General features: G+C 32.0%; 1 protein-coding gene and 1 long non-coding RNA gene across 4 annotated transcripts; one reads left to right on the plus strand and one right to left on the minus strand.

Moving 5' to 3' along the window:
* Nucleotides 1–2,693: 2,693 nt before the first annotated feature.
* Nucleotides 2,694–4,446, minus strand: LOC133785199 (zinc finger BED domain-containing protein RICESLEEPER 2-like). Its single transcript, XM_062224453.1, has 5 exons — nucleotides 3,637–4,446; nucleotides 3,432–3,565; nucleotides 2,956–3,290; nucleotides 2,790–2,845; nucleotides 2,694–2,723 (listed from the first exon to the last, which is right to left on the minus strand). Exons 1-5 carry the CDS (start codon nucleotides 4,444–4,446, stop codon nucleotides 2,694–2,696), a joined length of 1,365 nt encoding a protein of 454 aa, XP_062080437.1.
* Nucleotides 4,447–13,360: 8,914 nt separating this feature from the next.
* LOC133782265 (uncharacterized) lies at nucleotides 13,361–17,001 on the plus strand. Of its 3 annotated transcripts, none has more exons than XR_009870446.1 (4): nucleotides 13,361–13,745; nucleotides 14,871–14,956; nucleotides 15,284–16,534; nucleotides 16,659–17,001. It is a non-coding gene; the product is annotated as an uncharacterized LOC133782265 (long non-coding RNA). The 3 variants fall into 3 exon arrangements; XR_009870445.1 differs by having other exon boundaries at nucleotides 15,284–15,388; XR_009870444.1 differs by having other exon boundaries at nucleotides 15,284–17,001.
* Nucleotides 17,002–23,309: the final 6,308 nt, after the last annotated feature.

Raw genomic sequence — 23,309 nt, forward strand, 5'->3', positions numbered from 1 at the left:
AAATTTGTGTGAATAGAATTTTTATTGAGAAAAAGCTATTGATTTCTATTTTATTGATAATTTGTAGTTTTAATTATGGTTGTGTCTACTCCCATCCTTTCTCAATTATCGATGGAGAAACTCACTAGAGAAAACTTCCTTAAGTGGAAGAAAAATATCAACATTGTGTTGATTAGTGACAACTCCAAGTTCGTCATGACTGAGGAATCTGCGGAAGTTCTTGCTGAAGGAGCTACCAAGTCTGTAAGAGACAAATACGAGCGTTGGCAAGTGGCAAACAACAAGGCACGATACTACATGTTGACTAGTATGGTCAACACTCTCAAGACAAAGATGGAGAATGTTGAGACGACCTACGAAATCATGGATCATTTCTAAGACATGTTCAGGGTAAAGTTTATGCATACTCGTTTTGAGGCCACCAAGAAGTATGGCAATGCTCGGATGGCACAGTCTCAGCACGTTCGTGATCACATGATAAAGATGAGGAACTACTTTCAGGAAGCTGAACTGCAGAAGCTACAATAGATGAGGAGACTCAAGTCAGCGTAATCTCAAATAGTCTCTCTCCAGCTTTCCTACCATTCTACACCAACTATGTGTTGAATAAACTTGATTATGGTCCGATGCAGCTCATGAACGAGCTTCAAAATTTCGATTATGTTATGGGTGGACTGAGTAAGGGAGGAAAAAAGAAAATTACTGATGTTGTTGCTGATCCAGCAAGACTGAAGCTAACCTAGCTTCATCTTCGAAAGCTGGAAACAAGAAGAAGGGTGGACATAACACCAACCCCAAGCCTGCAAAGGCTGCAAAGACGAGTGCGAAACCAGATGCACAGACACCTAAGGGGATGAAAAAGAAGGACAAGAAAGGTAAAGGTAAATGCTTTCACTGCAATGAGAAGGGGCATTGGAAACAGGATTGACCCAAGTTTCTAGCAACGAAAAACAAAGGTAATAATTATAGTTAATTTATCTTAGGGAAAATACCAGTCTGGCCCCTGTGTTTTTCCCAAATACACGATCAGCCCCTGTGTCTTGTTAAATGACAGTTCAGACCCTGTGTTTTACGAAATGGATCAAAATAGTACTTTATACCCAATTTTGGTAAACAAAACTCAAATATAATCTTTCATTCTTAGCTCCCCGAAAACTTTCTTCGCTTCTCTAAACCAATCGCATCACTAATGACCCTAGAATTGATCATATAATTGAAAATATTTTGACCAAAATTAGGTTTAGGGTACTATTTTGATCCATTTTTTAAAACACAGGGTCCGAATTGTCATTTAACAAAACACAGGAGCCGATTGCGTATTCGAAAAAAACACAAGGTCCAAAATAGTATTTTTCCTTTATCTTAGAAACATATGTTTTAGAGAATGATAAATTTGTTTGGATTATCGATTCTGGATCTCCTAACCATGTTTATAATTCTTTACAACTTCTTGAATCATGGGAGGAGGTGGACGAAGGGGGCTTAAAGCTTAGAGTTAGGAACGAAGCGTTCGTTACGGTCCAACCTAGAGGAAGAGCTCGCTTCACGTTCAGAAATAAATATTTAATTTTAAATGATGTATTTTATATTCTGTATTTTGGTACAAATTTAATTTCAATTTCCATGTTGCAATCAGAACTATTTGTTATGACTTTTACAAGTTCGAATATATCTATTTCTTTCAATGGATCATGATTGTGTATTGCATGTTTAGAAAACGGGCTTTTATATTTTGCGACCTGGCGAACTCCTCGCATTTAATAATGAATTATTCAAAGTAGCTAATCCTAGGACCGATAAACGTCAAAAGACTGATAACGATAACATGACGTATTTATGGCATTTGAGACTAGGTCACATTGGCTATGATAGGATTGAAAGAATTACAAAGGACGGGCCTTTGAGGGAACTCTCCTTAGGTGAATTACCTGTCTGTTAATCACGTCTAGAAGGAAAAATGACCAAGCATCCATTCTCTGCAAATGGCATTTTGATGTTTGTGGACCTTTGGATGTGAAAGCTAGGGTTGGTTTTGAGTATTTCATTACTTTCATTTACGAGTACTCTAGATACTCATGTCTTTACCTAATGCATGGGAAATCAGAAACATTTTCAAAGTTTCAGGAATTCCTAGCTATGGCTCAAAACTAATTAGGTAAAACGTGAAAGATCTTGCGATCTAATAGGGGCGGAGAATATTTGAATATGTAATTCCAAGATTATCTAACTAAACTTGGGATTTTATCTCAACTTACTGCCCCGGGTACTTCGCAACAAAATGGTGTTGCGGATAGGGATGTAAATGGGGCAGATCTAATCCGCCCTGGTAGTGATCTGACCCGACCCAAATAGACTCCCGACCTGACCCGATTCGATAGGTATTTGGAGCGGATCGGATCGGATCTGATTCGACAAGGATTTTTTTTATTATTATATAATCACATCATAATACTATTAAAAATTCCTAAAGTATAAATGAAAATTTTTCAAAAAAAAAAAAACACAAAGTTTTAAATTTCTAAATTCCATATCATTATTGACACAAGTTATTATATCAATGCAATGAATTATAAAACATCCATATAAACCAACATATCATTATATCATTAATTATATTAAGAATTCACCAATATATACTAATAATGAAGTATATTAGCTACATTAAATCAATTATAAAACTTTCATATACTACCCTAATCTTCAAGATCTATTATGTATGGGTCCTGCAAAGAAAATAAACAAAAGTATTAATAATTTATTTGATTTATTTTAAAAATTAAAATAATTACCATAGTTGGATCTACCTCATTATCTTCATCATTAATAGTGACTAGTTTAGTCGCTCCTGCAAAAAAAAAAAAAAACCAAACATTAACTATCAAAATATTAAAAAAAAAATGGTTATATATATAAAACAAAAGATAAGTATAAATACCTTGTTTGTCTTTCACCAACCAACTTTGAGTACAGACCAATGCCTCCAATGTAGATGTGAACCCACATGTCTACTACCAGTGCTAAATGCAGACTCTGAAGCAACAGTGCTAATAGACACAACAAATATGTCTCTGGCAATCTTGTTCAACATGGGATATTTAAATCCTATTACCTTCCAATAATTGCATATATCAAAGAATTCACCAGTCCTAGGTAACACTTTCTCATCCAAATAGGCATCTAACTTTGACTTCACACTCTCTGCACCAGATGCAACTATAACATATGTATCATAATTAGATAGATCATCCTGTGTTGAAAAAGATGCTGATGCATTATCCAATTGCTGACTTCTTTCGCGCAAATCAGGACATTTAGACTTATACTATTTTAATAGATCATAACAAATCTTGCAGGCCTTCTCAATTTCAATCTCGAATAAATCATTTCCATAAAGCTTAGGAAAAAAATATTCGATCAACATAAATTTGTACCTTGGATCCAAAACAACTGCAACAGTCATAAGTCCATGAATCTCTTCCCAATACTTTTGAAACTTAGACATCATTTGAGTTGCCATATTCTTAATAAAAAACTCATCTGATGTCATCCATGCTTCAATTTTCATCTTAATTTTACATAACATTGGGAAAAAAAGATTAGCATAGGATACTTAGTTCCAGAAAATAGCTTTGTCACCTCATAAACCACTTCCAACTTGTCACATAATTTCTGAGCTCTAATCCAATCATTTTCTGATGGTAGACATTTATACTTTGGATCACGTAGCTTTGATTGTTCAAACACTTTCTTGTAAAATAAAGCTGTTTTGAGCATCAAGTACGTTGAATTCCACCTTGTCACACAATCAAGTGACAACTTTTTAGTACATGTCACTCCGAGAAGACGAGCTGTGTCCTCAAATTTTTCATACCTCTTTGGTGTGCCCGACCAATAAGCAACACTATCTTGAATCTTGTCAATGCTGTCACCAATAACAGACAAGCCATCCCTAACAATTAGATTCAAAATATGCGCACAACAACACATATGGAGTAACTTTCCATTTAAAAGGAAACACTTAGAATCAAATTGTTCATTCAAAAGTGGAATCATTGCATCGTTCGTAGTACAATTACCTACCGTCATTGTACTAATCTTGTGTTCAATATTCCATTCAGACATGCAAGAACTTAGAGTTTCTGTAAGTGTTGGAGCATCATGTGGGCATGACACATATTTAAAGCTTATAATCTGACTATGCAACTTCCATGAGTCATCAATAAAGTGAGATGTCACAGTCATATATCCCCTCTTTTGATGATTGGCAGTCCACATATCAGTGGTTAAGGCTATTCTACTTTTATTTTTCTCCAAAACTTCTCTAAATTTTTCCTTCTCAATCTTATATATTTTCAAAATGTCAGACCTAATTGTATTCTTTGACACCATTTGAAACATAGGTGAAATAGTATTCGAATAGTCTATAAAACCACTATGATCTACCATCGACAAAGGGTACTCATGTAGAATGATCATTTCAGCCAACTATTTTCTTCCTAGTTCAAGATCAAGATTGAAGGTAACTGAGGGGCTTGCATTAGGATTCTTGGAAAGTTGTTTCTATCTTACTGGACATCTTTCCATGTGAAGAAGTAAGTGTTTAGTCCCCTTACTACTCTCTCCCACTAATTTCCTCCCACAGTGATTGCAAACTGCTTTTATTTTACCATCAATCTTTTGCAATGTAAAATGATCCCATGCAGGAGATGTTTTCTTTCTTTTTATACCTCTACTCTCATTTCCATCACTTCTATTATCAAGAGATTGCACTTCTTGTATATTTGTTGAAGGAACAAAATCAACATCATCCACACAATTAGACTCGGTAACATCTTGGGTAGACATACTTATAGTTTGATTTAACCTACATTACATCCACATTATAAAATATATCAAAATAATAACTAGATCGATAAAACATCGGGCATCATTTCCACTATTTTATTGACCTAACCATATGTCAATATCAATTAAAACAATAAAAAAACACACAAATTTTTAACCTTATGTCACCACAACACACAAATTTCTCAGAATCTACTTCATTAAGACACACAAATTCTCAACCTTCTGTTATCACTGCAGTACACAAAAATCTCATAACCTACTTCATTATGGATGAATATGTAAGATATTCAAACTCTTCTAAATTTTATAAAATATTAACAAAGAAAATTAAATTATAGAAAATAAAATCATTTAAATATTATAATGGCACATCAAAATTATTTCTCTGTTTCCATGCCAATCCACGTTTCTGTTTCTCTCTTTTGTATTTATTTAGAAAAGCCAATTTTTTTGTTTTGTGATTCATCTCTGAAAGCTTTCTTGTGAAATCTAGATTTGGTTGCTTTTCACACGAAGTTATTATTGTAAGTTTAGACTTACAATATTGCATATTATAGCAAGAATAAAAGCATAATGTGTGTATTAGTGACACCATAAACTTCAACATATATATATACACAATAATAAATCAGTAAGTATATCAGTAAGTATAGCGTAAACTATCCAAACAAAACATTAATTGCCTAATAAATCAAATAAAAAAAGACCAGTGTGTTGAATTGCCTAATAAGTTAGCTATACAATATAATGGCAGGTTGAAAGATTTGCTTACTGAACTAACTAAAACCCTCCCAGGATCCACTTTTATCTATGCCAATGTTTATGATCTAGTTTTGGAGATCATTACAAACTATGACAACTATGGTAAGTTACATTACTTTACTTAACATATACATATACCATTGAGATTCATATAGTATGCCTTATAATCATATTTTAGAGTATGCACTATTTACCTCAAACAAGACTGACCCACTTTCTATCTCCCAAAAGGGTATTCAAATTTAAAAAAAGTTGGTACATTAGGATTAAACATGAGCTGTTTGTTGAGTTGGAAGATGGTCAAAATTAAACTTTCTTAATTTTGCTATCTCTGTAATGACTAAAAGGAAAGCAAAGCTCTTAAAAAATATCCCTTAGAATATGAGCCATGAAAATGGCTACTACTAGTTCTATAAAGCTATAATCAAAATCAAATCATGCATTGGCATGGTAACACTACTAGAATCAGAGTCAAATTATATATTGGTATGATTTAAGTTATGAGACTCCAATATCAAGAGTGTTAGTTACCAACTATAATATTGATATTAACCAAAAGGGTATCCAAAATATGTGATTCCCTAAAATATCACAACAACAGTGAATAAAATTTTCCTTTCATTTTAAACACATCTCTCAGCAACCAAATAGTAGAAAGAAAGTTTTATGTTTAAAAGGAGCAACATATCAATTCAGTTGTGATCGACAACAATAAGTCGTGATTTGAAAGAAAAAAAAATCTGTCTACATCGTCATTAACGAGACTCAAAGAAGATAAACAACAACAAAAATATAACCTAATTTAAATCAAACACAATGATCTGACTCCTCCAGTATGCTACAATGAACTCAGATGGGCATGGATTAACATACAAACGAACTAAATTATGATCAAAATTGAACAATAAATAAATTAAAAACTTATAAAGCTCGATTAGTGGCAAATGGTTATAACCAAAGAGATGGTGTGGACTATGAGGAAATTTTTAGTCCGATAGCCATGCTTAAGTCCATTTGCATCCTCCTATCCATAACAGTCGATCTCGGCTATGAGATCTGGAAAATGGATGTCAAGACAACTTTTCTTAACGGGAAGCTTGACAAAGTTATTTATATGGATCAACCAGAAGGATATAAAGTAGCTAGACAAAAATGAAAACTTTGCAAGTTGAATAGGTCCATTTATGGACTCAAGCAAGCTTCTCGTTATAGGAATCTTAGGTTTGATGAGATAGTCAAAACCTATAGCTTTGAACAAAATATTGATGAGCTTTGTGTTTGCCAACTAAGGGAAAATCAAATAGTGGTATTCTTAGTTCTTTATCTAGATAATATCTTACTCATTGGAAACAATGTTAAGAAATTATCAGATGTGAAGAATTGGTTGAGCACTCAATTCAAGATGAAGGATTTGGGTGAAGCGAGTTATGTTCTAGGTATCCAGATCATTAAGGATAGGAAGAACAAACTCTTAGCTCTATCTCAAACAGCTTACATTGATAAAGTGCTTGAACGTTTCTCAATGACGAATTCCAAGAAAGGATGTCTACCGTCCCGCCATGAAATTCATCTTTCAAAGAAGCAATCCCCCCAGACTCCTAAAGAAGATGTAATAATAAAAGTTCCTTACGCATCTGCAATTGGAAGTCTGATGTATGCTATGTTGTGTACTAGACCAGATATCTACTATGTAGTGGGAGTAGTGAGCATGTATCAGTCAAACCCAGGACCGGAACATTGGATAGCAGTTAAACATATCTTGAAGTATTTAAGACAGACTAGGGATTATATGTTAGTTTACAAGGGTGGTGTTTTGAACCCTGTAGGCTACATCGATTCAAATTTCCAGAAAGATGTCAATGATAGGAAGTCTACTTTTGGAATGGTGTTTACTCTTGGGGTGGAGCTGTGATATGGAGAAGCGTAAAGTAGTCTGCAATCTCAGATTCCATCATGGAGGTTGAGTACATAGCTGCAACTGAAGCAGCTAAAGAAATAGTCTGGCCAAAGAAGTTTTATTTAGACCTTGGTGTTATTCAAGATATGGATAAACTGCTTGTGTTGTTCTGTGATAACACGTGAGCGATATCCAACTCGAAAGAACCTCGAAGTCACAAGAGGAGTAAACATATAAAAAGGAAGTATCACATAATTCGAGAATATATGGCCAGGGGAGATGTGAAGATGATGAAGATTGCATCTGAAGACAATCTTACAGATTCGTTTACAAAGACACTGCCAGAAGCGACATTTGATAAGCATATCAAGGAGATGGGATTAATAGACTTAAGGCATTAGTTTCAATTAGTGCAAGTGGGAGTTTGTTGGGGTTTTATGCCCTAATTAAAACCCAATTTATTTGTATCTCATTTTATTATCAATAAAATAATAGAAATAATATTTGACTTGGTCAATCGCTTTGCTCACATGTTTTATTTTCATGATTATTTGTTTAATATAAACTTCTATTATATCCCGAGTATATAAATAATCATATTTATAGTGACGTAATCATAGTGGAATATAAATATGATTATATGTTCAAAATAAGTTAGTCCTAAGATCAGTCAGTGCACATAATTTACACTGACTTGCCAATCTACAATATGATATACTCACACATTGTAGTGTTATGTTCTTTCTTGAACATTTGCAAAGTAGATAAGATTGGATGTATTTGTTACATCAGACTGGACTGATAATTGACTTTAGATGGATAAGTAAATGTATCGTTATTATCCAATGCAATCATATCATAAAGTTGACCATAGGTCAATTCAATCTCAATTCTGAGTGGTTAGTATTCTAACTGGTTGTATTATTCAAGTCCTTTGATTTGGTTGTTACCAGCTTGTCATACAAACTAGCCCAAACTTACATCTTGGGGACTTGGAATCCCTGATAGAATCAAAGTTTTTTCCCCAAGGTATATACTATAGGTGGGTCCTCTATGACGGGGTTATCTACATCGAGTTGCTCAGCCATGTAACCTACAATTTATAGAATTCAAGCAGGTAAGCACATAGAAATCACATGAACGAATCTTAAGACGTTACTTACAGTGAGTGTCGGTCTATCTTTGCGAATGTACATGTGGGTTTGTCTATAGAACTGGTTTAGCCCGGTGCTCTGATACAAACTATAACGTCCTGTAAAATCTCTTAACATAATTTGGGGAAAAACATAACCATTTTCTAAAAATAAGGTAACCGAAAATCAATATAATTTTTTTTTTTTTAAAACAAGCAAGAGTTAGGGAGTATGCGCATACTTAAAAGTAAATTACAGTGTCATAATTTTAAAACATTCAACAAACCCAATAATTTCTTAGTTATCATATGGGTTCTAGTCCCCAAAACATAAATTCCCAAAAGGTCGGTCCACATGTACATCCTCTCAGATAAACTCCAACGCTCATTGATCCACTTCGCCTTTGAGCTTACCAACAACACGAAACAACTAGGTAAGTGAAACGCTTAGTAAGAACAACTTAACAAACATAACCACATAAACGAAGCAAGGACTTAAACTAACAGGTAACTAGGTAGATAACCCGCCCAAACCGCCGAAATATTTTTTTTTAAAAAATATATAAAAAAATCATTTTTCACTAATTTTTTTATTTTCTCTATTTTTAGTTTGTATTTGTAATTAAAATAAGTGTTTCTTTAAAATATACGGTTTTAAAAAATATATATAATTTGAATTTAGTTTTATATATGTATAATTAATAATTAAATAAATATAACATTAACAAAAAGTAGACAAATCCTTAATTGGGCGGGTCGGATTACATTGGGCAGGTTGCCAAAAGTTTCAACCTGTCCAATATAATAATTGAGCGGTTTGAAATGAAGGTCGGGTTATTCGAGTTGCATTTTTTGTTGGTTTTTTCAAGTTGGTTTGGGCGAGTTGAAATTTTTTTTGCATAACTCTAACCTACCAAAGACATCCATCAACTACTTTATTTCACTTTCTGGACAATGTCTTTTCAACTATGGTACATGTTATATAGTCACAAAACAAAATTTGATTCATCAATAAGCAATTTACATGAGAAAGTGATATATGAATTGTAATATTCCTTTTCTCCCACCAAACTCGTGCTTTTCAACTTTTTCTAACTCATATATATATATATATATATTAATATATAGGGGAATTCTTGTATAGGGGTTTCATTTTTAGTCTACCGGTAGATCTCTCAGTGTTCTCAATCCGTGAACAGTTTTCGACGCGATTTATTTTTATGACTGTGTATATTGTAGCTATTTAGAGCATCCTGCAAATTTTCAGAAAATTCTGAATATGTTACAGTACCGAAAACTAGGTTCAAATGTGTTGTCGCACGCGTGACTAATTTTTTTTATACGCGTGGAAAATAACATGTTTGAACCTAGTTTTCAGTACTGTAAACTATTCAGAATTTTCTGAAAATTTACAGGATGCTCTAAATAGCTACAATATACACTGTCATAAAAAAAAGTCGCGCCGAAAATTGTTCATGGGTCGAGAAACACTGAGAGTCCTACCGGTAGGGCTTAAAGTGAAACCCTTATAGAAGAATTGTGCTAAATATATATTTATATAAAAATATATTTCGCACCACTACATATATAATATATATATATATTGGGATCTTTACAATAATATACCTATAATATAAAATAATTACAAAAATTACCTACAAAATTTTATTTACAAAAATGTATTGTCACATCATCAAAAAATATCAGATTCTAAAAATAATATACTTGAATTTGAAACATTCCAGAAATCTCGTTTTTCCTGTTTTCTGGGTTTAAAAAGTAACATTTTGGTTACTTAAAATGTTAATAAGTTACCAATTGATTACTTTTTCATAAAAAAATTTATTTTTAGAGCATATTATTTTAAATACATTATGGTTACCTCCAAAATTTATTTGTTGAAACTTTTTTATCTTAAGATACTGATTAGTAATTTTTATGTTATATTATGGTGTCTTATTATTATTAAGATACTTTTACGTTGTCGATTAGTCATTTTTTAGAAACTAATAAGTTACAATAAAGTATAATAAATTATTATATAGCTTATTATTAAAAGCTACTTTTAGTATACTATACAACTTTTTTTTTAATGAAAAGTTTTAATTCACTTTTTAGTCACTATTGTAATTTACATGGGAGTAATATTGTTTTTTTATTAACCAACCAAAAAAGAAATAAAAGTTATTTTCGAATTATAATAATAAATACACATTCTGGTATTTTATTATTAATTTTTGTTTGATCAAATTAAAAAGCGATTACATAATTACTTTTTAAATATAACACAAAAATTATTTATTAAAATTATTAAGAAATATTTCTATTTTTTTTTTTACAAACAAAGCTGAAAAATAAACTTAAACGTTACTTTTCAAACACAACAAAAAATTACCCCACCCCATCATCTTCTTCGGCGACGTCAAGAAACACATGCTTGTCATATACCAAAATGGTCACCTTTAAGAGTAGGTCGCGATGGTACCACTCTTGAACCCAAACAACCATCGATGTGGCCAAAAAAAGCTTCTAAAGTCGCGGAATACCCACAAACTCGCCGGAAAAAAGCCGACAAATAGCTGGAGTGAATGGTTGGGTTGTGTTCCTCTTGAAGAGCTCATTCCAATGGTACCACCCTCAAGACTCGAGGTGGTTAGAGTTGGCCGGAAAATACAGTCAAAATCGTACCTCGGACGACTTTAATCCACGCGTGTAGTCTTTTCTAGCATCGGATGACAGCAATGTTTGGATAGTGAGATCGTCGACATAGTGTCTTCTCTCCCATTCGGCGTGTGTAGCAGAATGGTGGTCGGAATATGACAACTTACTTGAAGAGTGAAAGAGTTTTCAAAGTTTCTAAAAAAAACGGTATAAAAACGTTATTTTTTATAATAAAGTTTTACACGTTATTTTTTAAATTAAAATTATAAAAGAAAAATGAATCAGAGTGTTATTTTCTCATATATCGTTGGATAGTGGACTTAAAGGATCTCATTTTTGTCAAGTTTTTTAATTGGTTTGTGAGAATGACTCAACCTTTTCCTATCTCCTCGTTCCAAAGTGTCCAATTTTAATGCCAAACTGGTCCGCAACTTTAAAAACTTTTATGATATCATTTCATGAAAGCAACTATTCAGCAGTGAAATCCAAATTTTATTTTGTATTTTTTTTCATGAAAATATATTTGTATATCTTTCGTATATTCTTTTAAATAAAAAAACGTGATATCTAAACTTTATTAAAAAAAAAACACTTGTATTATGTAATTATGTAAACAAAGCTACCAAGATGAGTATAGTGCCAAGATGTTAAGTGGGTAGAAATATTGAAAAACTTAATCCAACATCCTAGATAATCTTTTAGTATAGAATATCTCAATTTCTTTGAAAAATTTGAAAGAAAAAGTATAACTTTATATCTAACTTGTTTTTTCTTAATTTAGTATTGATAAATGATCAATTCATTCATTTTTCTATATTTTCTCTTTTATTTTTTAAACCAATCACACATTCCAAATGTAACCATATATGTAGCGTCACAAAACTCCTAATATGATTATTGCTTTGATTAGCGTGTTGGGAGAGCACATGAGATAATTATGTTAATTAATTGATTTATATGATTATATGATTGAGTATGCATGATTATATGGATTAAATATGTTTAAAGACCCGCCTTTGTTAGAAAGAACCATTTTCCTAATTTTGACCAGTTGATGGTATATTTGTAATCATTATGTGCTGTGTGCTTGAGACCACATTATTATGTAGATATATTTGTGATTTTCAGCATTAGTTGATCTGTTCGAGCGGTTAAGCAAAAAAGTCAAAGCATGGATAAATGCCCAGCTCGAGTCAAACCTAGGGGTATTTTGAGAATTCTGTGTAGTTTGGGAATTATTAGTAAATAAAGTAAATTGGGGAAAATATTTGTGTAGAGTCTCAGAATGTTTACTTAGCTAGCTAGATCGTTGTAATAGGTTGTAGCATTTTAGATTTCGTGGATTTTGGTTCAAACCGGGACTTAGTAGGACACTCATAGCAATAGTTATGGATTTTATAAGTTTAACCTATAGTTTAGAAATATTAATTATAACATAAGGTTTAATTAATATTTTTGGTCATAGAAATATTTTACTTATAATCTAAGGTTTAGATAGAATGTTAAGAGCATGACACTTGTCACAATCTTGTTTATTTGAGGATTTAAGCATTTTAAATGGATAATTCAATAATAGAAGTATCTAGAAGCTCTACTGCTACAAAATACCCTTTACATGACACTTTTTTATGACACACACATAAATACAAGTCCTTAAAAATATTTATGGAGTTTTTAAGACACTCATTGAGAGTCCCGAAAAAACACAATTTAGGACTCGCAATGAGTGTCCTAAAAAAATATGCGAGTCCTAAAAAAATCTCGGCTAAAAAATGAGTGTTTTACTTAAAAATTTTAAGGACTTGCTTTGGGAGTCCTTAATACTCTTTTAGGACTTGCTGCGAATCCTAAAAACAACTGGGCTGAAAGTAAGTTATTTATATATGGCTAAATGTTTTAATAATTTTAAAAAAAATTTATAAGTTGTTAGTTTTTAAATATAATTAGAAAATAAAAACTAATAATATATCATTAATATTTTATTGTATTATTTTTTCTTAATACCATTATACTTTGTATTTATATATTCTTATAATAATAACTAAATATTTTTTTAACAAACAATAATAATAATAACTAAACCCTATCAACCCTCAACCTCAATCTCACTCTCTCTCGTTCTTTTCCTCAAACCCAACTAGCCTCCTCTGTCCCTCTTTGATGGCATGCATGGATCACGGCGAGGTGGGTGGCTGGTGGTCGGATCACGGCGGCGGGCTCGATGCAGAGGCAGGGGGCTCGGCTCTCTCACTCCTTCGTCCTCCCATCTCTCACTCTGCCTGAGCTCGATGACGGCTGGGGGTTCAAGGGCTCGATAGCGGATGGGAGCTCAAAGGGTGGGCTCGACGACGAGTGGGGTTCTCCGGACTGGCTAGGCTCGACGTCGCGGGGGTCTCAGAGGGTGGGATCGATCGCGCAAGGACGGGGTTGGTTGGATAGCACACGGTAGCCTTTTCTTGGGATTTGCCTTTTCTTATCTGTACCTTTTGTTATTTAATGAGTGTGCATATGTTTTAAATGTATTTTGGATTTTGTGTTTTGTATTTTTCAATCTGTACCTGTCATATTTTATTTTGATAGTTTATAAATCTTGTTTGTTATATGTTCTTATGTGTGTCTATGTATATATTGGCTCATGAATTCTTAATTTTTTTGTTCTAAGATTTAGCTTGTGTGTGTTTCTTATCTAGTGCAAGCAATGGATTTTTACAGGTCGATTACTGGGTTTGTTGTTCACCCATTGTTCCTGATGGAGATTTTCTCAAAACAAGAACCAATCAATAGAGTAATAGATGCAAACATTGAGACCATAAAGTTTTTTTTTTCTTTTTCTTATTATTTTCTATGCTCAATGTGCATTGATTTTGTTTGTTATCATGTGCACACAACATTTGTTTATTAATTAAGTGCTTAGGAACTAGCTCTATGCTGGACAAACACCCCATCGATAATGTTCCTTTATATATTATATTTTATGACTAACCTTCTATGCTAATTCTCTGCTTATAGTCTCAAACAAATGGCATGTGATTCTATTATGCTTCTACAAAGATCTTTCCACTTTTTTCCAATTGCATCACTTAAAAAGTTTGCATGTTATTCCTAAGTTAATTTTCTATGTAATTTAGCTCATTACATATCATTTTGGTGTCTTCTCAATATGCAACTGAAGCATCATTAGACATTGGAATGATTGTCTCCTCATTTGTCCATATTATTTATTGCTTCAAGATGTTGTTATGTATTTTTAGCTATTCATACATGTTCTGTTTTGGTCCTTTCAGGTGTTATTGTGTTCCATGTTACAGCTAAATTGAATGTCTTCTATGTGTTTGCTAAAATGTGTAACAAAATAGATTCATAATAACTTTCCTTAGTTGATAAGTGTGTGGTTGAAGATTAAATATAATTATTATGTGAATTATTTGATAATGTATTTTACTTGTTTGTTCTATTCTGCATGTTCTTGTTTTGATTGTTTTTTTATTTTGACAATTATGTTATCAACCATAGTTTAAGAAAAAGAGAATGTGTTAATTATTGATTATCTTTACTGGGTGCATGTATTAGATCGAAGAGTAAGAGAGCAGCTAAATTGGGGTACTTGAGTGAGCATCATACTTGATTCTTCTCTTCTCTGTCAGATTGTGCTCCGGGTATGTTTATGTATTCAGCTCATCGAAACCCAGTCTTATTTTTGTTGTCTATCTATGTCTTTAATTTTGTTTTTATTTTATAAAGTTGTAGTAACTTTGTGTGTGTTTGGGTTATATTGATACAAGTTTAACAAGATGTGATTCTATAGATTAGTCTTGTATTTTAAGTCCAGCAAAACAGTTACATATAATTAGTTGGTATTTTATTGCTCCAAAATTTTATAATTATTCAACTGTGGGTGTTGATTGGGCATCCTTGTTTGATGTGGATTTTATGAACTGTTAGTTGGCAAACTTTTATTTAATGTCAATGTCTCTCTGATGCAGGGAGGTCTCTCAAATGAGCTGGAAGGGGACAACTTTCACAACATAAAACAAGTAACGTTCTAAGGGATATGAGGAAAAAGACAGGGATATTAAAAAGAGGAGATTGTAAGAATTCTTTAATATAGACCTCATTTTTTTGTGTGTAGTTTATTCAGTTTTTATGTTATATATAGAAATCTTGTTAGGCTAGTTGGCTCACTCTCTCAACATTCTCTCTCTATGAATCAAGTTGTATCTATATATATATATGTATATATATATTTCTGTTTTTTTGTTGCATTAGTTCTATTCTCTATTTTTTTTTTGTATGAAAGGGGAAAGTTTTTGGCATTATTCTGTTGATGTGAAAATGGCCAAGCATAATTAGCCATTTCAATTCAATTCTTTTTTTTTTCTTTTTACACCATTTTGATTTAACAAAAACAAAAATGAAGAAAATTACAACAAAACTTTTTGAAGTCACCTATTAATTTTGTTTTCCTCTCTATGTGTATGTATAAATCTTCTAAAGTATTTGAATGAAAAAATAATGACTCCTTGTTTTCTTGTTTGTCGTTGCTTATTCCTATATTATTATATCCTTTTGTTTGATTGGATTTTTAAAATTAAGGTTTGATTATATCCTAAAATATATAGAAATATGGACAAAATCTGTTTAATAAAATACTTGTTAGAATAAAATTAGAAGCACCATATCTATTAACTTGTAAATAAAGATTATGTTTTCGGTATGTCTTCATCTTACTATTATTTATTAATTTTTAAGTAGAAATTAGATAGAATAATCAAAGTTCTTTATTTGTGCATATTAACTTTTAGCAAGCTCCTTTAAAACATTTTTAAACATATCTATTAAAATTTTCTTCTAAACAATTTTCAATATTGTAATGAGGAAAGATATGATTTAGTTAGTTATACATTATTCAAAAAATAAATGATTATGTACCCAATTAGAAACTAGGTGTCACTGTTTTGAAGAATATAATACACTATTAATAATTAGTATGAGTGGAGACCATCACAACTTGAATGGTTTGTATAAAGTTTATATGTTTGTTTGAGTTCATTTCTGGTATTAATTTTTTTTTTCTCTTTGCAATGGTTTGACTGGGGTTTGCTACTTGAGGCAGAGTGACTGAGTTTGCAATTGCGATGGGCAAGGGCTATTATATATTTGAAAGGATATTGTGATATTTTTATTTTGAGTATATGCCAATGCCTGGGATGGTAGATTCAAACCACTTGTTTGAGGTGATAATGGTGACATTAGATTAACTAAATTGGTATATACTTACTGTAATATACATTGATATTTGTTAAGAAAATGACATCATTAAAACTGTTCAGTTTCATTCTTTTTTTTTTCTTTTCGCAGGTTTGTTGATTGACAAAGAGAGAGTACGCATGGAGAAGACGAAGGAGAGAGTGAAAAGAAAAAAATGTTTCTTTGGCAATCTTGGCTCGGGGTTGTAGTTTAAGGTTCATGTTATTGTGGCATTCTGATTTTAATTATTTTTTTTATTTGACAGTGCAATATTCTCACATGTAAGTGATAGAAGTTTTAGTCTACTTGATTAGTTGTTGGAAGATGTTGAAGTTTTACCTTTACTTGTAGTTGCTAAGACAACCCTGCTTCATAATCCACCTGTTTAGTTTATAGGTTTTGGAGATAAACAAATTATAATTTGTTTATGGTATGTATGAAATTTGTGTCTTCATGTTGTTGTTTGTCTATTACTGTGATACTATAATATTAATATCGTTCATATTCTTGCTAATCTAACTTGTCAAGTTTTGAATGTATGTTGTGTGTTGTGGTTTGTTATGAATTTTGATTTGTATTTAAATTTGGACTTTTCATTTAAATCATAATTTTTAATCTAAAATAAATATATATTAATTTATTAAAAACTAAAATTTTAGAAATCATAATTTTTAATCTAAAATAAATATATATTAATTTATTAAAAACTAAAATTTTAGAAATCTAACATATATAATACATTTTGGACTCTCAAAGAGATATATTTTTTTTAAATCAAAATGAAAATTGTAGCTACATTTAAAAAAAAAAAATACTTTTAAGGGCATGCAAAGCGAGTCCTAAAATCTTAATTTAAAGACACTCAACATCATCTTTTAAGACTCGCATTGTGAGTCCTAAAAACATTCTTTTAGGCACTCAACCCGATTTTTTAGGACTCGCGAGTCCTAAAAACTTACTTAAAGGCACTCAACGGGAGTTTTTAGGACTCTCAATGCGAGTCCTAAAAAACCTCAGTTTTTAAGGCTCTCAAATAGAGGACTCACGCCCCGCGAGTCCTAAAAACTTTTTTAGGACTCGCAATGCTAGTCCTAAAAAGTCTTTTTTGTAGTAGTATCTAGAACCTTCCAGGACCATTAAGAGCATGACACTTGTCATAATCATGTTTATTTAAGGATTTAAGTATTTTTAAATAAAAGAAAGTTCTAGAAACTCTAGAACCTTCCAGAACCATTAAGAGCATGACACTTGTCATAATCATGTTTATTTAAGGATTTAAGTATTTTTAAATAAAAGAAAGTTCTAGAAACTCTAGAACCTTCCAAGAACCATTAAGAGCATGACACTTGTCATAATCATGTTTATTTAAGGATTTAATAAAAGAAAGTTCTAGAAACTCTAGATCCTTCCAGAACCATTAAGACCATGACACTTGTCATAATCGTGTTTATTTAAGGATTTAAGTATTTTTTTAATAGGATAGTTTCACTCCTCAAACTCTATAAATAGGACCTAGTGCTCAGCCATTTTCTTCATTCTTCAAGCATTTGATCAGAGCCTCTAAGGTGTTAGTATTACCATAGAGAGATACACTTGGGTTTGGGATAAAAGCTTTATCATCTTAAGCTTTATAAACACTTGGGGAAGTGAGATATAGTGTGCTTTCAATATTGAGGTGTAGATCGGTTCTAGCACATTCAAATGTATTCTTATTCTTAAGTTTATTTCTATATGATTCTTTAGTTTTCTATAGTTTTCATTCAGATCCTAACTTGTTGTTTCAATTCTTAGTTAGGTATTTAAGTTCTTTGAACTTAAGGTGTCTTTTCGGTAAGTTTCTTCTTGGTGGTTTAGTTCTATTCTTTTTATCACTTTTCTTTAGAAATACTCACCATTCTTATTGTTGGTTTTATGAGTATTCCAAGTCCCGTCTTTGTTCTCAAATATCCCGGTGTTGGTAAGGAAAATATGATAGTTTTTATTAGCTTATATGTTATGATATGTTTATGTTCCAATATGTTATGATATGTTTATGTTCTAATATTTTATGTTATGATGAATATGATTTTATGTTGTTAGGGGCTCATAGTTTCTTAGCTAGCAACCTCAATGTATTTTGAGGCTCATTGTTGCTTAGTTAGCAAACCCTAATGTTTACCATGTACATGGGTCAGAATTGTGATATATGTTTTATAGTATATGTTTTGATATAGTCTTATGTTTAGGTTTTATGTTATATGATTGATTAGTAGATTTTCCTTGCTTGGCATTAGTCTCACTCCTTTATTTTTATTGTGATGCAAGAAAATAGATACAGAGGCAGAAGGATTCTTGGAAGCTTGACATGTGTGTTGAGGCTGAATGGAATGGATGGGCTGTGTGTCGATTCGAGGACGATGTTATTTTTAGTCTTTTAAATTATGTTTTTATGTATTTTCTGCATTTAGTTTTGTAAAAAATTTCATTTAATTTAAAGTTATGTTTTATTTTAAAACAATGGGATTCCATACCGCACATTTATGTATTTCGAATATTTACTTTGGAGTTTTAATAAAGTTACGAATATTTCTTATGTATGTTCTCTTCAAAGTAGTAGCTATGTCTAGTAGTTTTAATGGTCTAAGGGCTAAGAAATAGTTGGGTCATTAAAATTTGTGTTTGGAAAATTAGTGGATTAAATTGAGAATTATAGATATGATTTGGGATTTAGTGGGAATTAAAGGCTAGTGACCATTGTGCCATTATGGGACTTTAAGGAAGAAATGGAAAGGAATGGTATATTGGTCAATTGACCAAGAGGATAGAAAAAATGCTAAGTGCTTGATTGCAGTTGCCTATTACGTTCATTACAGTCCCTTTCTCTCTATCTCTCCTTACTTGTTCTTCTTCAAGCTCTTTCAAGACTAAACACTTAGGCCTAGCACCAAATTCTTGAAATTTTAAGAATTCTAAAGAGAAGTTGAGCAACAAGGGGAAGAATTGAAGCTTCCAAGGTCACCTTTGCCACAAGAGTTCGAATTAAAGCTCAAGTAGAGGCAAACAAATTCTTAGTCTTTCATATTTTTGAGGTGTTCTTGCTAAAATTTGAGATTTTTGGTTTGGTTCTGAACTTGGGAGTTTGAGACTGTTAGGATGTTATATATTGAGTGTATTGTTGTTATGGAAGTCGATTTTGGTGTAAGATTGGTTAAAATGTGATTTGGGGAAGATCTGGGGTCGGTTTAGGTTTCTGAAAATTGCAGGTCTCTGACTTCTGTGGCGTCGCGGCCCTTTAGGAGGGTGTTGTGACTCAAAATGAGTCTACATTAGGCGTCGAGGTGCCAACCCTGTCTTAGATCATAGATTTTGGGTTTCGTATTTAGATCATATCTTTTGACCTCGATGTTGGATTTGGACGTTCTTTATATGATTGGAAATCTTGTGAAAAGCTCTATAGTTATAGAACCTAATCCAAGTTTATTTGTGATTATACTGGAGTCAAACGTATAAACTAAGCTTGGTGTTAATCAATTTTGATCAATTGTGTTTAGGTTTGGCTAAAGATGCGTGAACGGGATCGCACTTGGGTCACTTTGCCGCTATTACTGGAATTGAGGTAAGAAAACTGACACATTCACATAGAGCAAGGCACAGGCCCCACTATTGTTATGTAACATTTATAATTGTTTGTTTGAAAGATGAGTTAAGGTTGTGTACCCCCATTCTATATATGTATTTGTTGTATTGACTGTCTTATGCATGATTGTGATTGATCGGCATAGGTCATATTCGGCAATACATGCGAAATGTAAGCCGTGTTGGTGCGGGACCACTGTGGAGTGTTGTACACACTCACTCGGCATATGGTTGTATGCTTAGTGCTGGGAGAGGCACTTCCCTCAGCATAGGCCGTGTAAATTGCTTATATATTGAGATGGGTTATCTATTATCTGTGAAGCATGTTGTTGTTGTTTATGTTCGATTGGTTATTTTACTATGTGATGTTGGGTTTTCTTGCTGGGCCTTGGCTCATGGGTGCTCTATGGTGCATGTAAGGGCAAGGGGAAATGTTGACCACGATTTTGGCCAAAGACGAGTAGACGTCAAAACTACAATAAACCTTCAAGAGAAAAATACGACACTGATAATTTTGTAGTGGTTCAGCCCCAATTAAAAATTGGTAATAGCCTAATCCACTTGGAGTTGTGATTTATATCCTACACTTAAGATCAGATGAACTTGAACCAACTGAGTTTCTTAAGTGTAAGTAGAAAAATACATAGTTTCTCTCTCTAAACTCCCTCAGAAAATGCCCCAAGAATACCCCAAGTAACAGTCCCCAAGTCTCAAAACTAGAGAGTTTTTCTTAGTATAAAAAGATCAGATCCCTCCAAATGATGCCATGAGCCATTTATTTATAGACTCATGGATCGTACATCAAATATCTCCCTTTTACCGGGTTCTTCGTGTAACGTCCTGCATTTTCGGGTACCTTTAAACGACTCGGGTCGGGATTTTTCCCCCGGGTTAAGAATATTATTTTAAATAATATTATATTTTGTTTGTAAGTATTCCATGAGTTATTGCTAGCCAAAATATGAATTTTGTGATTTTAAAAGTCAAGATAAGACTTTCGGTCCTGGACCGACACAAAAACCCTGATCGGGTAAAAAAATCTCGGAAAATAAAATGAAAAATCATGGCAATTATGTTTTGGGCATAAAATACATTCATAAAAGTTAAAGTTTGGTCAAAAATAATAAACCTAAAAGAAAATGGAAATTTTAGGGCATTTTGTGTTAAATGCCTAATTTTACCGAAATGGGGAATTTTATTCCATGAATGGACCTTAGGTTAAATTTTACTATGTGATTAATTAAATTAAATGTGAGAGACATTTAATTTAATTAATTAATGTTAAGTTTGGTGATTAAAACTTAATAAGAGTGAAAAAAAAAAGGTGTCAAAAGCCAATTTGGACTTTTCTTCTTATGAAACCTTTATTAACCTTTAATAAAAAATAAAAAAATAAAAAATAATGAAATGATCATATATGGCAAAGGGTGGCCAGCCATGTGGTGTTTTAGAGTGGTGTGAACCCAATTCTATAAAGTTTAACTCCCATTTTAATTAAGAAGTCAAGTGGGCAAGTGGGTAGAAAAACACTCAAGTGTTTTGTGATATTTTGAAGAGTTGTGTGAGCCATTCTAACCCCCAAATCCGACCACTCTCCCTCTCTCATTCACTCTCATCTGATTTTTTAAGACCATTCAAAGTGTTCTCTCAATATTCAACCTCAAGAACACCAAGGAAAACTTGGAGGCTAAGTCTTGGTCTAGGAAGTATTTTCCCTAAGGTAAACCTTCACTAATCTAGGCTTTTGTAAAGTTTTAAGCTTAGAGTTTCAAATAGCTAATTAACTATGTTGTTGGGGGAAGTTGGTTAGGGTTTTTGAAAGGTTTTGGAGGAGCCAAAGCTAATAGGAAGGTCCAAACCTTAAGCAAGAACACCAAAGAGGTAAAAAGTTTACTTTTGATGATTTTGGTTGTAGGGTTTTTAGTTTTAAGCATTATTTTGTATATCTAATGCTTAAAGTTTCTTGTTGGTGATGTAATAAGGTTATGGTAGTTGTTTAATAATTTTTATGATGCATGTGTATTGATTTTTGAAAATGGGAACCAAAACCCCCAAGGGTTTTGTAGGATACCCTAAAACAAAACATGTTTTGAGCTGTGACTTCCAAGGGGTCAAGCAGCCACTGTATATTGGTTTTGTAAAATATAATTGTACTGTGATGTTTTTGAGATTGAGTACATAAAATTGAGCTTTTGAAACACAAAAAAATGTTTAGAAATGAGTAAGTTATGCTATTTCAAAGTTGAGGTAAAAAAAACTGTTTTTCGTATTCTTATTTTCGGAACCAAGTTTGGACAGCCACTGTATAGGGCAAATGAACCCAGTTTTTTCTAAAATTTTTTGGACATATTACTGGAATAACCTATTATTCCACTGTAAAATTTGGTAAGAAAATATTGAACGGTTTGAAAGTTATTAACTGTCTAAGTTTGGAAAAAATAAGGACTTGAAAATAAGGTCATTTTTACCTCATTGTTGGAAAATGATTTCACAAATAAAAAATGCTCATTTTGACCTAAGATTTTACAAATGCCTAAATGGCATAACAAAAATGGAATTGGGAAATTTTGGTAACAATTGGGTAAGTAAATTTCAAGTTATGAACTAACGAAGTATGTAGTTAAAAATGTGAAAAATAGGTTTTTCACACTTAGTGTAAAAATGAGATTTTGGAACATAAGGTAAAAAGTAAAATTTTGCTTATTTCAAGATATAAAATGGTAAGTCTTGAAATCATATTTTCACTAAAATTTACCCTTTGAGTTTAAATGAATTATTTTTATTAAAGAGTTTTTATTCTTTCTAAAAATAAGATATTTAATTTATTAATAGTTAATAAATTAAAAGAGGGTTTAAAACCCTATATTTTGAGAAAATAATTAAATAAATTATTTTCCTAGTAAGTAAAATTGATTAATTGCTTTTGGAAAATTAATTAGTCAAGATGAGAAATTTATAACGGTTTTCCTAATTAAGACAAATTAGGCAATTTTCTTAAAACGGTTTTTAGATATTAAAACCTTAAGAAAAATAAAAGGAAAATTTAAAGAGTTTATTTTCTTTAAAAATAATTAAGGAATTTATTTGTATTTTCTGGATATAATACCGGCTAAAATCTTACATATTTTAACCGACTAGTCGAAAGTG

This window comes from Humulus lupulus, chromosome 6 (genome assembly GCF_963169125.1).
Source record: "Humulus lupulus chromosome 6, drHumLupu1.1, whole genome shotgun sequence".
Classification (NCBI taxonomy): Eukaryota; Viridiplantae; Streptophyta; class Magnoliopsida; order Rosales; family Cannabaceae; genus Humulus; species Humulus lupulus.